General features: G+C 33.5%; 1 protein-coding gene across 3 annotated transcripts in view; it reads right to left on the reverse strand.

Annotated features, from left to right (window-relative positions):
- LOC118202111 (calcium-binding protein E63-1-like) overlaps positions 1-18,064 on the reverse strand; it is a 710,926-nt gene that overhangs the window by 38,933 nt on the left and 653,929 nt on the right. For all 3 annotated transcript variants that reach the window (XM_085821630.1, XM_085821631.1, XM_085821629.1), the window contains one exon: positions 11,019-11,058. In XM_085821630.1, the coding sequence (XP_085677756.1) occupies positions 11,019-11,058 (40 nt within the window). The remainder of the gene's footprint in view (positions 1-11,018; positions 11,059-18,064) is intronic.

The following is an 18,064-nucleotide window of genomic DNA, read 5'->3' on the forward strand; positions in this document are numbered from 1 at the left end:
TATTTGCATAGAAAAATGTTTGCATTCAGACAGAAAGTTTTTTTGAAATATTTGCAATTACTTTATAAGAAGGATTTATTAATAACCGTAATAATTACTTATTATATTACTGATGATTAGGATTCAGTTCTTGACAATTACATTCTAAATTAGAATTTTAAGGATATAATGAAAATACGCTACGCACAAAAATACATTTTAGGGAAAAAAATGAGTTGATTTTTTATGTTTTAAAACCTCTTAAATTCATTTAGTAAACACCGTATTCTCGTTGTTTATTGAATCCAGAATTTTGGTGTCGTTTATATAATTATTCTTACTTGTCCATAGATCTGCTGACTGAATCCAGCCATTAAGTAGCTGCAGATCATTTCTACATAACCATTGAACTTCCATTAATTCAGTCTCTAGAGGGTTGTATGTTTATATCATAATTTGACTTTATGATTATTCTAAATATTATGTTTCTATAAAAATATATTGTGCTTTAAAAATATGGATAATAGTATCAGCCGCTCTTTCAGGCACTTCAAAAGCAACAGTTTGTTTAGAAATAAATTATGCAGTTAATGTCATAAAATTCAAATAAATATCAAACGAAAATTCTCAGTTTTAGACAATTCGATTTAAACGAAGTAAAGTAGCAGACGATAAAACGCCGAAGGTAAAAATTTACTCTTACAAAAACTTACTCTTAATTTTTTTAAAAAAAGAAAAGATACGAGAGAAATTTAAAAAAAAAAATAGTTAAAAATCTGAATAATATCATGTATAATTTAAAAAATAGCCTTTCATATAGTATTAATAAATATTTATTACGCATCATTGAGGGAAAAAATGTCATATAATTAATTCTCCGTAAAATTTTACTTGAAGTTTAAGGTTAAAAATAGCTGTGGCAATTCAGTGTAAAAAATCCATAGACCACATTTGGCGTTATTATCGCTCAAAAAAAAGGTGCCAAATTTCAAAACGCGAAATTATGTAAATTCGTGTATATCTTAGAAAATTTTGAATAAAAAAGTCTAATTTTTTGCAGATATGCTTAAAAATACACCTACTTTAAGATGATGGTAAAAATTTTATGGCTTATAATTCAAAATTTTTTTCGAAAAATCTATAGAAATTATTTAAAAATAGAAATTTAAAAAATAAAACGCAAAAAATGGGTAAATTTTATTTGGAATGAACCAAAATTTCGAAATGTGAGAGAAAAAATCAAAAAAGTTTAATAAAAAAAGAGATATTAATAAATATTTGCCAAATTCAATTAACATTGAGGAGCTAAAATTTTGAGAGCTAATATTTTAAAAACTATTCATACGATTTTTACAAAACTTGGTATTCTGGCATAATTTGAGTCGTAGAATCGAAATATGTAAAAAATTGGTATGTTATTTCAGAAAAAGTCCGATTTTGTGTGAAAATACCTATGTTAGAATAGTGCTATATATAAATCTAATATATATCCTAAGTCGCGCTTTCGAGACATGAAAAACGCAGTTTGAATTTTGTCAATCGGCCCAGTAGAACGGGAGATATAGCACTGTCCCATTTGTTTTTGAAAAGTGCACAAAACTAACTGTACACTAAATCATTAACCAAATAAAACGGACTTAAGTGTAATGGTAGAGGCATGCAGGTGACTGAGAAAGCTATTATTTTACAAGTGAAATTTGAAAAAAGCTCTCTTAGCAGAGACATATTGATAACGTGACTGAAAGAGCTCGAAAAAGGCTAACGGCGATTCAAATACTCGAGCAGATAAAATGGAGTTGTGGAAGAAAAACTTTTAAATAAAACATAATTTATGTGTCAAGCAGTTAATTTGCTATTGTTGTGAGGCCCTGATTACCTGTAGCAACTTAAGCATTTCAAAACTTGAAGTTTTTCAAAATGAGGCCATGAGGCCTATGTTCTTGGAGCTGTGAAAATCAGTTCAGTACAGGGAATGCTTTTCCTCATAGGCAATAAACCATAGGAGAAAACTATTCAGGAGAAAGCTTACTATATGAGAAATAAATTAGATCGCCATCGACAGAGTCATGGAGAAACTGTGATATCTCTAGACCGAGATGACTGAAGACTCAGGATGGATTTTTGCAGAAAGGTTTAGAACTGACATCACACTGCTGCCTCCTGGATCATCCCAAAGAAGAGCTATTGAAACCAACAAGTCCTATCCACCTAGAATCTATTAGAATTGAATGTTATTTGATATATGCTAAAATAAAATCATCATCAATCGATAGTGAACTAGAAGCAGCTGCTATGGAAACAATTTACTTCAAGTATCCAAAGAATAATTGGCTTCACATATAAACTGACGGATCGAAAATGCTTGACAAAGTCGGAGTTGGTGTGCATTCAGAATGTTTTGCATTCTATTCTTTTCTTGGTCCATTTCGGACCAATTTGGATAGAGAAATGGAAGCAATTAGAGTTGCAACTGAACAAATCAATGATAGAAGAAGCCAACTAAAAAATATTATTTTTTCAGATTTCCTTTCACCCATTCAAGCGATTTCTGTATACAAAATCGCGGAATCAAAAATTACTGAATTTTATAGAAAACCTCTTTACCTTTTAGACTAAAAAGGGATGACTATTGTCTTACAGTGAATCTTGGTTCACACTGGAGTAACTGGTAATGAATGGGCTGATAAAACTAGCTAAAAAGGGAATTGCAATTTGCTATCAAATAATAGTGGGATACCATTTACATCAATGAAAAGAATAATAAAAAATGCTATGAGGAAAAATTTTTTTATGATAAATTACTTAAGGAAATTAAGAATAAGAAGCGGAGGGATTCGATTTCGAATATCCCGGACTCTCTCAGATCCATCGCAGTTGCGGTGTTTAGTTTGGAGACGGGTCATGATTGTCTGCCTAAACATTTGCTGATATTGCATCGGTATATATGATAATCCCTTGTGTACTTTGTGCAACCAAAAATTTGAGATGGACAGAAATCATTTGCTAAAAAATTCTTCGGTGAAGGAAGAAAACTTAAACTATCGATATTGACAGGTTAAAGAGTTGATGCAGTTGACATCCAGCGACTAAATTATTATTATTATTATTATTTTAATGCTTAATGTAGTCATATTTTATACCACTTTACAGTTTCGATGCAGTTATTGTTATTGTAATGAGATTAATTACTGTTTTGCCTTTTTGTAATTCTATTTTTGTATTTGTTTCATGAGGAGTTTCAACGATGTATAAATAATTCTTAATTTTGAAAGTAACACATCTGAACTTATTTCATGACAAACTTACGTTTGATTGGCTAATATTATGCAGACACTGAATGTATCTTATATACCGTAACCCGGCCTTATCTTGCCTTTTTATTGTAACCTTTCGCAGTAGATATATACTTCCAGTTACAAAAATGTTTTTAATGACACGAAGATTCATATTTTTGCATTTTTAAATTTAAAGAAGTTCATTTTGTAAAAATTACGAAATTAAAATTTTTATATTTTCCTAGGTCCTTTCAGGTGAGTCTACCAGCAGCCGAACGGTAAAATCGCTGAACTCTGGTAGTTCCGATATGGGTTCGATTCCAGGGTTAATTGCATGGGCGTTTTCGTGGTTTCCCATGTGTTATGCATAAACTAGCCAGTTTCAATTAGAAAGCATCCTTCTCCCTCAGGCAGATAGCCCTAGCGTGCTTTGCCTCACTTCCAAAAATATTTAGAAGCCTTATCTCATCCGTATGTTTTTACTTTTGATTAGCATTTAAATTTTCACTTTTATGAATTACGTTGAACCATAGATATAACAAATGTTGAGTATGCGACATTTAACATAATGACGCAGAATATTTCGCTTCTTAAAAAGGAGATATTTATCTGAGACTGAATAAAAAAAAAAAAAAAAAAAAATCAGAACCTGCATGATTCAGTGCCACGACGTATACAGGCTCCCATCGCTCAGCGCGTCAAAGTACTGATTTGCGACTTTTGTTTTGTTTTTTAGTCTTGTAAATTTGATCGTTTATTTGAGCCACTATCAGCACTATGCAGAATAAATTTCACATATTATACTGATAGTGGTTCAAATAAACGATCTGAAGATATTTATCTGAGACTCTGCCGCACAAACGTTATAGTGGTTAGGGAAGCCGACTGCGATGCCGAAGGATTCGGGTTCTAATTCCGGAGAAGACATGGATGTAAATTGTCTGTCCCCTCATAGGAGATAATGGTGGCCGCTTACTAGGTGCCTCCATAATAAAATGGCCACCACTTTCGGCGTTAGGAGTGGTCAATGCTAGAAAGGCAAGTGCCCACCGGGGAAAAAAGAAAAAAAAAAAAAAAAGAAAAAAAAAAAAGAAAAAAAAAATCTGAGACTTTTGAAATTTATAAAATGTTTGACTGATCCATTGAACTAAGGTTGAATTTTACCTAGTTGCATACTTCTTACTCATCTATAATTTAAAAGATCTATTTTAGGTTTGGGCTCAGAAATAATATTTTTAAGTCTTGAAGTAAAGAAGCTTTTGAGTTAATTGGTCCTTTAATAATTATTTAAATAATTTTTCTTTTAATAAAAGGATTTTCGTAATTTGCAAAGTTATTTTACCATATTTCGCTTCAAACACACATCCACTTATACACGAGAAATCCAGCTTTGTTGATTTATTGATTTGGGAAAAGGTAACAAGAAAGTAAACACTCTGCCTATTCTTTAGTCTATAGAAAGCGCAGCCTACATGTAGTCTTGAACAAGGTTCTCATAAGATCAGTTGCTATGGCGACCGCTTCCGTTAGTTTCATATTTCTTTTACAAAGTTATCTTTCCTTTACAACCTCTGCTTCTTATGTTTCTTTCCAAAGAGGCATAAGAAGTTCTTACAAAGAGCAACCTGGGAAAAATAATTCCTATTTTGGGGCGAATAAGTGTTCTGAATAAAGCATGATGTATCTATGAACTGAGTCACGAATCCCTCTTGGCCAGTAGAGCTGGATATATAGTCCTCAGAAATGGTAGGAAATGTTTTATTCATTGATTTTACTATTTTATACACTCACTACATCTTCTAAAAGGCAACTAAGAGCCAGAATAAATATTATAGTATCGAATGGAAAAGTGATTTGGCAATACAAAGTTAGGGAAAAAAAAAAGGCCAGCTCAATTTTGCAAATACAATAATTAACAAAAGAATTAGTTTTCTGAAGATTGTCTGAAAGTGTTTATCAAGCTTAGGTTTGTTTTATGTAATTATGGAAAAGCACACGAGGGCTATCTGCCTAAGGGAAGGGATGCGTTGGTGGAGGACTCTCGAAGGGAATCTGGCTAGTATACATGATACGCATGGGGAAACCTACTAAAATGCCCATGCAGCCAGTCCGTTTGCCAGATTCGAACTACCAGTGTTCAGCGATTTTATCGCTCGGCCACTGGTGGGAGGTGATCGAGCCTAAAATCAAATAGTTAGTTAATAATATTAATAAAAAGAAAAAATAAATTAATTTGATGCTGAATCAGAGCAATACTAGAAATCACACTGACCATTTTCGATTAAATAGCTATAATTATAAGGCAAAGTATGTGAGGGCTATGCCTCAGGCCAATTTGACTGAATAGCAACTCGGCGGATGGAATCCTAAGGTCTCCTAGGTCCTACCACCATCATTAAATATCGAATCAACAAATTTAAGCAACCTCATTCCGCAAAGACACTATTAACCAATGTCTCGAATTCGAAGCTGAGCCAAACGGCGTTTAACTCGGCATTTTACTATCCATCATACCGAATCATATTGCTATCCATCATACCTGATTTCGGAGGAATTCAGTCTATCAGTTTCCAACATTCACAGTAACTTTTTCCACAGCTCTGTTAGTAATTTAGAAGATATGTCAAATATAGCCTTTGTAGTAATGGTGCATTACATTTGATCTCGTTTTTTCTCAAAAGACGCAAATTCTTTAAAATGTCTCATATAGGTTTGATACATAAAAGAATATTTGTTACTTCCTTGTAAGTGGCGAGTTAGTCAAGCAAAGGGAGTATTGCAATCGAGAAAAAATTTCAGCTATCATATTTCAACGAAAATATCCATTTCAACCGATCTCGAAACAATTTGAACTATGTTTTTGCGTGACATCTGTACTTACAGACAGAACAAAGGCCTATTTTTGCCAAAAAAGATTGTAAAATGGATTGAAAAGTTATATTTTCTTCACGTCTCAACGTACGTACATATGAATGTATCCCGCATAACTCAAGAACGAGTAGCCGTAGAATATTGAAATTTTGTATTATATGGGACTTCTACAACATGTAGTTGTGCACCTCTTTTTTCTTGCAGTCGGCCGCACCAACTGTATCCCACTCTGTAACCTGGTTCGGTGAACTTAGTCTTTTTATTCTCATATATTGGTATATTGTGCATTTTTGCTTTAAAAATGATTGAATTATGTGGCTTTTATATTCCGGTTAAGGGTCTTATGCCTTTAGTTAATCTGCACGCAATAATTGTAGAATTATCAAGAATTTAAAAGTGGCGAGTTAAGCCTAATGAACCGCCATTTGTTTACATTTGAAACTCAATAGAATAGTGAATGAAGTCTGTTTCTGCACCTTCAGTGTGTTTTTGCCGAGTAGGGCCGAAAGTAAACTCTCAGTTTTATGCACTGAAAAATCTGCCTTCTTGCCGCCGGCCGAATTCCTCGTTTTTGCGTAGAAACTCTAATTTTCATTGTAAATATTTTTTAACTGTTTAACTGTATTTGGTATTTTTATGTTTTTCTATATTTTTCAAATTTTAATGCAGATTTTTTGAGTTTTTATGTATTTTTGCCTTGCCGGGAAGTGAGAACTGAATTAATTGAATGAGAAATAGATCTCTTATGAAATTCGTGGAAATAAGTTTAAATGAAATGCAGCAAAAAAATGTGTCTAATTTAATAGGCCATACAACGAAGTCACATGGTGTCCATATCAGATACTTTCTTATTTATAAGAGACAAAAATTCTTTAAATGAAAACAATAATGCCATCTGAGGTCTTAAAAAACACATTTTAAGAATGTGTTTAGTTTTAGGAGTGTAAAATCTGTTCGTTCACAGTCGCGTAGAAAATTTAATTTAAAATCTGGCAGCAGTGCAGAGATTACCTGAAAATGCCTTAACGTGAATATTCCAAACCGTATGGACATTATTAAATTCTTGCGATTCACGGTATTACCAAGAAGGAGTTTTATTACGATTAGAAGTCTCCAAGCTATTTCTCTTAATGTAAAATGGGAAAACATTCAGACATTGTAATAGAATAAGTTTAACGCAGAATAGAAATGTTATTGAAAGCTGAAGTTTAACCTAAAAGTTTCTAACTTTAGAATATAAAATTTGGAATTCTGTTTGGAAAAAGTCTGAGTAAAAATACAAATAAAATTCTTGAAATAAGATAACTGAATGTGAGGAAGTATTTCAAAATTACAATCATTCTCTTTTCAGTCAAAATATGATTATTCGTAAAGATTTTTATTCGAGGAAATTTATCTTTTAGGGAGAACTTCTTTTCAGTAATACTTTCGTTCGTACGCAAGCTTTCCTATTACTTTTTGGAATAATATGTAATTACTTTTGAAGAACGCGGGTTTTAAACTATGATTTTCATTCACACAAATTTCTTTCGTAAATGTATCAAAGATTTACAGCAATTTGAAAAAACAGAAAGTGAACCACTTAGTTCCTAAAACTGAGTCAAACTTTAAAGAATTCAGTGTTCCGTGAATAAAAAATATGTGTATTTAAAACTAGCCTATTTATTATTCTTTGCTATCACCAGGCAAGGCAATAATCATGCAAAGTTAAAGGTTTGACGAGAGTAAACATACCAGAATTTACATAGCACTATTTTATACATCCAGAAAGGACTGGATGTATTTCATACATTCACAAGAAAATCTGGCATTGTAGTAAATGGGGCTCTTGTTACTTTTTTATTATTTTTCATTTGAATTCAATTACTTTTCATCGTGGTTAGTGCAATATCAGAAAAAAATTTAATAACATAGTTCCATGTGAAGTCCTTCTAGCTTTACTGTAATTCTTTGTGAAGGAAAGGTTGACTAGCTTAATTTATTATTGGTATAAATATCTTATTAACAGTGTATGTATCATAAAAAATTTGCATTAACTCTTCTGATTCCTTTGTGTGCAGTTCGTGTTTAATTACGTTTATTGTCATAAACAAATTCATATTATTAAGTTATCCGTGCATGAATTCCACATTTGTAAATAAGAATAAAGTATTTTTTCACATTTTGTTTTCATTTTTGTTCGGTTTCATTTGTTTTTAGCCAAAAGGGGCGATAGGTCAAAAGAGCTATTAGTCTCGAAACGGTATTTTGCCTCGAATCACTAAAAACGTTGAACGTTTCAAACTGTTATCACGAAATATTATCGTCCTATATTATACTTAAAGAAATCAAATAATAAAGAAACCGCATGAATATATGTACGTTTCTCGCATTATGAAAATCAATGATACAGCCATCAAATTCTGAATAACGTAGCCCTCCACCCGAACATGGGCACCTGGAAGCCCGAATTTTAAATTTCGATTTTGTTTTATTAAATACTTTAAGACGTTTTGATTAAAAAAACACAGCGATTTCAAAGCAAGCAGTGGCAACACTGTAAGAAATAAAACATTTTTATCTTCAGCGCTCGAGATTGTCTATCGGAAATTCGGTACTTTTCTGTTTTGCCGGCGCAAACGATAAAGTTGCCAATAATGGTACAACTGATGCCAAACGGAATATCTTCGCTAGTAACTTTTTACGCCTCAATTTCAAAACAAAAGTCGCAGCCATTTCTTACCAATTGATTGTTTCTTTCAATACTGGCATACAATTACATAGAATTTTTACAAGATAGTTAAATTTTATCCCCTAAAACAATTCGCGGTAATTAAGTCAATTAGAATACAATCACACCGCTCACCCGAAGGCGAAAATATAGAAAAGGCAAAATCAAGTGTTAAATTCATCAATTCTAATGAGAATGTACTAGCGAAGTAAAGCACTGCGGTTTTATATAATTTCTGAGTAAACTATTTGTACGAATTGAAATAATTCTTGCACTTAAATTGTATTCAAAATTAAGATTTAACTTGAAGTTAATGCAGATAATGACTGAGAGAATTAGATTTTTGTAGCGTAGTTTACGTGAGATGAGATTACTTGGGGTCACGTGATACGAACCGGCGAATCAGGATTTTGAACCATCATAGTAAATTCTTAAATTAATGTCTTTTTACAAATTTATTGTCTTTATTTATTGGCTTTTTACAAAATTTTAAACCATATTAAAATGTTTATGCCTTCAAAATAAAAAATTCTTAGAATTAATACTTTTTTTTTTTTTTTTTTTTTTTTTTGTATACTGTATGTTGTCGCCAACAAAGTCTGCTTGGCGAGATTTGCGCCGCCGAAATGGAAAAGTACCGGAAATTCTAAAGATATGTTGTTTTAAAATATTTTTAGGCAAATAGGCACTAGCCCAAAAGCTTTCGAAACATGTATGTGCATGTAAATAACGAAAACGCCCCTTCGGGTGTAATATAAAATCTGAAGTCTTTGAGATTTTTTTATTTCTTCATTGTACAAATTTTATTGTTTTATTTTCTAATTAGTACAAATGATATTGTTATAAGGAAGATATTAAACTATGCCTAATAAACAATCATTTTTTGGTAAACAGTATAGTACACTGCGTTGTGTTGATGCAATAACCGAAATGATGATGAGAATAACCTTTTTTAATCAATAACTAAAAAATAGAATAAGAATTGTACTTATTCTTTACACTGTATAATACCATTTAGAGAAATAACTACATTTCACATGTGATTCTTTATTTGCTTGTAGCTACTTAAAATTATTCAGTATGGGCATGTAAAAGACTACCAATGGGAAAATGCAATTACCACGAACATCTTAACATTAGTTAAAAGTTCTGTAATATACTCACGATGCACTGAAGATCATGAAATCAAGTAGCTATCTTTACTAATCCACATACATACTATTATTATCAAATCTTGTATAAGGAATTATCATCGAAGAGATCATTTCGTTAAAATATCGTTGATTATTTTTAACACTTAATGAAAGTTCTTTAGCTTAGGAAAGAACTAGAGTACTAACATCTTGCATGGCGAAAGAAAAAAAATGGCAAAACATGCTTTCACATAGTGGTTACAGAATTATGTGAAAGTTCATCACTTTTCACGGAAATAATGTTTCTTTACTACCAGATGAAACTCGAAATTAATAATGTTCGTCGTATTCGTGAAGCAAATTACTACTTCATTCTTGCATGAAAAATCACAAGGTTGATTGATTTGTGGGATTAAGGCAAAGTATCGAGAAGTATCTGGAGGAATGCCTTCATGGATGACTTTCTAAGGGAAACTGGCTCGTATACACGTTACGCATGGGGTAAACCACGTAAACGCCCACGCCCACGCAGTCAGCCGGCTCGCGGGATTCGAACCTCAGACCGAACTACCAGTATTCAGCGACTTTACCGCTCGGCTGCTGGTGGGCCCACAATGTTGAAGAAAATTTCGATACAGATTTCAACATTGTTCTGTTTCACACATCATTAGTCGATATTGAGATACAAAAGATTTATCTCACAAACAAACGATTTGAAGTTATGAATACAGAAGATATATTTACTCTTTTTTATGATTGCTAATTCTTAAATTTTCTGTTTACTAACTTATCGTTTTGTAAGTTAGTAATATATATGTGTAATTGTATGTGATAGTAATATGTAATTGTAACGTGATACATAATACATATGTGTAGGCAAACTATACGTTAATGTCTTGTTTATACACTGTTTAATTAACAAATTCATAGCTATATTCTAAAGGAAGTAAAAATTTATACATGGATATATTCCTGAGCTCATTCTCTACTGTATTTTTTAAAAAAAGAGAAGAAAGAAAAGTGGAATAGATAAAAATTTCAGAGTCTCACCTCTTACTTGACTCGTTGTCAAGGCGGGTCGAGCAGGTTCCTAAAAAAAAGAAAACATAAATATTAATAAATTTTTTAATTTCGATTACGATGAAAGTAATCATAATTTTCGTTTCATTGATTTGCTTAAACGCAAAATAGATATTACATTAATTTTTCATGTACAAAAGATTTCCCCATCAGACTTATCAATTTCATATTAGCTGAATTTCAAAACTTATCTTCAAATGTAAATTTAGAGATACGGATCATTTAGATAATATAATTGTTTCCCATGGTTTCACCAGCACACTTCGAAACAAAAGATTTTGAGTCTCAGTCAACAGTTCACACACATTTACTTGGCCGAAATTCAAGAAAAGCATTTTAATTCAGATATCTGTCTTTAACTTTGAGAATCTAGAAATCCATATCTACTTAAAATGCATACCAAGACAGCTGCACAGAATAAAGACAGGTGTTTTAGAACATGTTCCAAGCAACGATATATAACAAGGGATAAAAGTATTGAGAAAAATGAATCTTCAAGTGACAGGCACTGTGTTTATTTTAACAATCCGAGTTGCCAAAAGCTGCTGCAGCAGCAGGATGGTCGTGATTCCAAATCAACTAATACAGTCACGTAAATCTGACTATGAAAGCTAAGCCAAGGAAAGATTTTATAAGACGTGACTGAGATGGAAACTGAATGAAGAAACAAATATTCTTTGACAGCGATTTAACATTCTAAAGCTGACAAAAACGCTCATTCTAAAAAAGGGAATTTGATCTAAATGTGAAATTTCATTTCTTATTCTGATTTTGCACACATGTGGCACAGTTTTAAGGATTCTGATCAATAGTACCTCCTCTCGCGTTCTGTTCGTGAGCAGATCGACGTAGTTTAAATAACAATCGTCATGTAAATTTTTGAAAGATAAAAGAGCTACAAATCTGCAAAACACTATCTTTCTGGCTTAGCTTTATTTAGATAAGCATTTCTGAAACGCTTTTCAAGTGGGGACCACTTTTATTAATTCGAATGTTCCGAGGGACACCTTATTCTTGTCTCTTTGAAAGTATATTTTAGAATACGTTACAATCAGTATACTTACATTTTAAAAATACAATTATATTTATTTTAAAGTCTCTTATAACAAAAGGTTCATAAGTTTAACCGTTGCTAGCTTCTTAAATATTTTATTCTTCTTTAAAATTAACATTACACTGAAGGCATGCGTTTTGGTATTACAATAGAAAATAATTTATTGTTAAAGTGCATTCACATTTTATTATTCACATTATAAAAAGAAAGAATCAATTACTGCTTTTCTACAATTCTTTTTCTTCAAAAAATTTTTTACTGTTGCCATTTACCATTTTCGGAAATCTGTCTTGCCACGACCACGTGCTTGAAATCCGTTGGTTTACACACTTAAATTTGGATTGATATTAAATTAACAGAACAATCGTATTCGTTTTTAATCATTGAAAATTATTACAGTTCGGATGATCTTTACTTTATTAACTAACAACATTTATAATAACAAATATAATAACAAATATAAACATTATAATAACAAATATAATAACAAATATAAACATTATAATAACAAATGTTGTTATAAACATAATAACAACATTTATTTAAGTTAAATAAATGTTGGTATTTCGCATTAATGAGATGAATCAGCCTGCCAATTCTTGCACAGCCATATTAAGCTTGGATGTATGCTGGTAAGTTTACGCCTGAGATTGGCCCGTAAATAAAGTCGATTTCAGTACTTCGTATTGATTTGAATTGCTGAGGAAAGCCTTATCTGATGTAGAGGCGCAGATGTAGACGCAAACTGAATTATAATTTTTAAAGCAACACCGCATAGTTCACTGTATCACGTTTTCAGCCCAGCGGCAAAAGTTGTGATGGGAAGAGTTGGCAAGAAGTATCGCAATCATAGTGCTTCAAATTCCTCTTTTGTTGGTAAGATTAAAGTGCGAAGTCCACAGTTACGGCAACTGGTAATGAATTTCATAAAATGTCAGTTTTGGGATGGATGGATGGATTACTCAATTATGGCAAAGCACACGAGGGCTATCTGCCTAAAGGGAGGGACGCCTTCGTGGAGGACTTTCTAAGAGAAACTGGCTCGTATACACGTTACACATGGGGAAAAACACGAAAACGCCCATCCAGCCAGCTCGTTCGCGGGATTCGAACCTCGGACCGAACTAACAGTGTTCAGCGTCTTTACCGTTCGGCCGCTGGTGGGCTGTCTGTTTTGGGAAAGGAAATTATAGTCAGTTACTATGTGTAGTTTCTTAACTCTGAGATTTCAACTAAAGTGTGCTATACTTACTATATATTCAACTATAGTGTGCTATAGTATAACTTATTTGATTTTGGCAATGCATTAAACCTCTTAGGGGCACAGCTTCAGAGCTATCTGCCTAAGGAGAAGGATGACTTTGTGGAGGACTTTAAGGGTGTGTGTGTGTGTGTGTGTGTGTGTGTGTGTGTGTGTATGTGATTATGGCAAAGCCTCGAGGGCTATCTGCCTAAAGGGAGGGATGCCTTTCGTGGAGGACTTTCTAAGGGAAACTGGCTCGTATACACGTTACACATGGGGAAAACCACGAAAACGCGCATGCAGCCAGCCCGTTCGCGGGATTCGAACCTCGGACCGAACTACCAGTGTTCAGCGACTTTACCGCTCGGCCGCTGGTGGGCCGGACTTTCTAAGGGAAACTGGCACATATACACACGTTATGTATGGGGGGGACCAGGTAAAGGAGCACGCCGTCAGCTTGTTCGCGGGATTTGAACCTCAGACCGAATTACCAGTGTCCAGCGGCCCAGTTAACTTTTTTTTTTTTTTTTTTTTTTGAAATATAGACAGATTACAAAGGCAGGTCCAATCGTGATCTGAGGACAGCTTGAGAAATGCTAATTTAGGTCGTTTTCCAGCGACAAAACCTGTTCGATACATAGATTGCAGTGATTTTACCATATGTAACTTAATTACGTCATTTTACAATAGAGAGCCTTCTACAAAGGCATCAGCGAAGCTTACAACCCTCGAGTATTTTGTTGGCATTTTCTTCTAATCCAGGGTTTCTCAGTCGGTGGTTCTCGAAGTGTACCAATCAGTGGTCCACCTTTATCACAGTGCTACCAGATTTCCAAAAAAGGCAAAAAATAAAATTCAAATTAACTTTAACTACGTATATCACACTATAGCTGAAAATCTCAGAGTTTGGAAATTACACATGGTAAGCATCTATCACATCCCCCCCAAGACTGTCATTTTAGGAAATATATTACCTGATCAATTTATGCCCGCATACAGTTTTATTAAAATCTTTCCATCGATTCTGGAGATAATCAACCAGATGTGAAAGCTCTTTTAATTTTGAACACTAGTTATCTTTCAGTAGAAAACTGTTTGGCACTTACCGTAATATAACATAAAAGATCCGAAAGTTTATTACTATGATTCTATTTCTTTTGTTGTTTCCAATCCTTTAATTTTTCCTCCAAAGGGCGTTTAGCCCAGAAGGGCTATTAATTTCGTTTTGGCATTTTGCCTTGATTCTCTTTTCAAACTGTTGCCGCCAAATATTACAGCCTGTATTATATTAAAAAAATTAAATAATGAAGAATCTGCATAAATATATGTATGTTTCTCGAGTTGTGATAAAACAACGGTACCTAGCGCCATCAAATTTTGAATAACGTAATCCTCCACCGAATAGGAGCATCTGGCAGCCCTAATTTGGAATTTGTTTTATTATCTATTTCATATTTTGTCAGACATTAAAGAATTCTTGATTAACAAACTCAACGATTTCAAAGCGAGGAATGAAAACACTGTACGGGGGGAGGGGGGGGGGATCTGAAAGCTTTCAGATTTTACATTACGCCCAAAGAGGCTTTATTTATTAAATATCATGTTCTTTGCACTTAAACCATAAAATTCAATTCAACAGAAACATCGCAAAATAATTTAAAAATGAGCAAAGCTTTAGAATTTTCGATACACAGTCTCGCGCGCTTGAGAGAATTTTTTTTTTTTTTTTTTTTTTTTTTTCCCGTGCAGAGGTGCTATTGCTCGCTTTGAAATCGTTGAATTTGTTAATCAAAAAATTGTTAACGTGTTACAAAATATGAAATCGATAATAAAACAAATTCCAAATTTTGGGTTCCAGATGACCATATTCGATAGAAGATTGATTACGTTGTTGAAAATTTGATGGCTCTAGGTACCGTTGTTTTATCTAAGTGGGAGAAATATACATACATTTATGGAGATTTTTCATTACTTAATTTCTTTATATATAACACAGGGTAATAATATTTGTTGGCCACAATTTGAAAAGTGAACCAACTTAAAATGCCAAAGCTAGTCCTTCGGGGCAAACTGACCCTTTAGACTAAAAAATGTTTTTATCTCCAGCACGCGAGACTGTGTATCGAAAATTCTAAAGATATGCTCATTTTAAAATTATTTTGCGATACTTTTTTTTTTACTTTTACACTGCTAAGGAGGATTACTGACCGGGAACAAGCCCTTGCAGTATGATGTCCGCCCTGCAGACATTTATTAAGTCTAAATTAAAAAAAAAAAAAAGTACAGAGTCACATTTAGATAGGGAATACAAAGGACTACCTTGAATACATATGACATTCCTGATAGTATAGGTTAAAAATAAAATAAATAATAATAATAATAAATAAAAAATACTTAGAAGTACAAAGCTGCATTGATACAAAACTGGTAAAGGTAAAACAAAAACAGTAAAATTTAAGACTAACATTTATAATTCCGCACATTACAACATATTATGCAATATATTATGCAATATATTACTATAATACTGAAAAACACACTAACATAGTAAAACTGATACTACAAATAAAACACACTATATACACTGCTCGTATCAGAAAAGTACACACTGACATAGTAAAGCTGATACTACAAATAAAACACAACATATACACTGCTCGTATCAGAAAAGTAGACAATTCTGTACATGATGCTGTACTGTAACGCTAAAACTAAAGAACACTAGACAATAACCTTTGGAAACAGTCACAGTGAAATTAGGAATATAATATATTGTAGCAGAGTTAGAATACGAGTCATTTCAAAACATTAAATCCAGCAAAATATTTCAATACATATTTACAAAGTTCTACAACCAAGAAAGTCTGGTTCAATACTACTATTATACATCACACTTACTATTATATTCCACATTAATAGAAAAAATTATACAAGATACTTAATGGAATACTGTACATACACACTGAAATAAAATGGCGAATACTACAAAATAACAATCAATACACAATGTGCTTATCAGAAAGTTGGTTCTGCGGCCACGAATATTTGTTATAAACTGTTGCATTTTGCACAATACTAGAAACTGTTACAAAACATTTGCACACAATATTTCATGGTACTAGCCGAGAGCTCTATATATGTATTTACTATTATACCGCAAACTTAATTTGAAAACATAACACAACGCACTTACTCTTAACAGGTCAATACACTAAGACAATATGTAAATTGAAATACACAGAATACAATACAAAAATTAAGTAAACACAATAAAATTTAAAGATTAATAATGGATAGAAGCGACACTGAAGTACAAATAGACAGACATTGATTGTGGTAATCTGCATCTAGGAGGTAACATGTTCCAGCAAAGTTATTCATGTACTGCACTAAACATGGCTGTCATGCATATACGTAACATAGGTACAATGGCATGCCATTAGTCTCTGAAATTGTCCTAATTTCAGTAGTTGAATATTATCGTATATAATAAGATACCAAATTTGTAAGGTAAGAATTATGAAAGTAGTTGGTATAGAATTGCCTGCTGTAGCTGCTGTTGACACCGCTTCTGTTCAACAGAATTCACGAGCACAAATGTCCATTACTCGATGAATCTGATTAAATGCGAGCTTACTTCTCTTGAGGGTGTCTGACCACCCGAACCAGTGTGCTTCAGAGGTTTTTTTTAAATGAAACGGTATCGTGAGAGAGCATTCGAAAGCAAAGTGATCCGGATCACCTAGTGTTCCACATCTATAACTGTCTGAAGTAGCTAATCTGAAGCGCCGTAAATAGCTTGGAAATGGTCCGTGTCCAGTAAAGAAATGTGTAAGATGAGCACTACTAGTGACCAGATTCAGACCAACTTTGGGGAAGAAACGAAAGGTTCTGCGGCCTGTGGTGGAGTTGTTCCATCTCTGTTGCCAAATTTCTAACATTTTAAGTTCGGTAATCTTTTTTAAATAGGAAACTGGTGCTTTCAGCGGCGTTACAGGCATATTCAAGTCGTTAGCTGCTAGCTTAGCAAGCCTATCGGCCTCTTCGTTTCCAGCAATGCCTACATGCGCTGGAACCCAGCTCAAGTACGGTCGTTGGGACTCGGGAATCTGAAGTAGAGCATCCCTAATAATGTGGACAGAATCCGCTTTGCTGTTGAGTTCTTTAATGGCCAGTAGGCTCGATGCTGAATCACTCAGTATTCTGACTGGTCCTGTTAGATTTTGCTTAATATAATCTAATGCTGCCTTTATTGCTACAAGTTCCGCCTGAAATACACTATTGTAATCTGACAGCCTCTGTGACCAAGTGTAGCAGATAGTATTGCCTCGCATGACGCAGAAGCCGCTACCTGTGCCAAGCTCCGTTTTGGAACCATCCGTATAAAGACAAATTTCGTGCCTAGCCGGAATTAAGGGCTCTATGGTGACTTTGTCATCATAATTTATGTCCGCCGGATGTCCTAGAGAACGAGGGAAATGATCCTCGTAATCACGAGCGCGGTAATTGGTACCCCACAAGATAAAATCTTCCTTTATGCGTAGGATCCGTGCTTGTCCAGCCTCCCTCTCCACGACAAGATCCAATGGTGGTAACCCAGCGAGCACCTGCAATGAATCTGTCGAAGTGGTCCTATAAGCTTTAGTAATCATGAGGAGTTGGAGACGCTGAATAGAATTGAGTTTCCTTCTCAGGTTTCCATTGAGATGAATATCCCAT

This window comes from Stegodyphus dumicola, chromosome 8 (genome assembly GCF_044657685.1).
Source record: "Stegodyphus dumicola isolate Sdum_Otavi_A_Nest chromosome 8, ASM4465768v1".
Taxonomy (NCBI): domain Eukaryota; kingdom Metazoa; phylum Arthropoda; class Arachnida; order Araneae; family Eresidae; genus Stegodyphus; species Stegodyphus dumicola.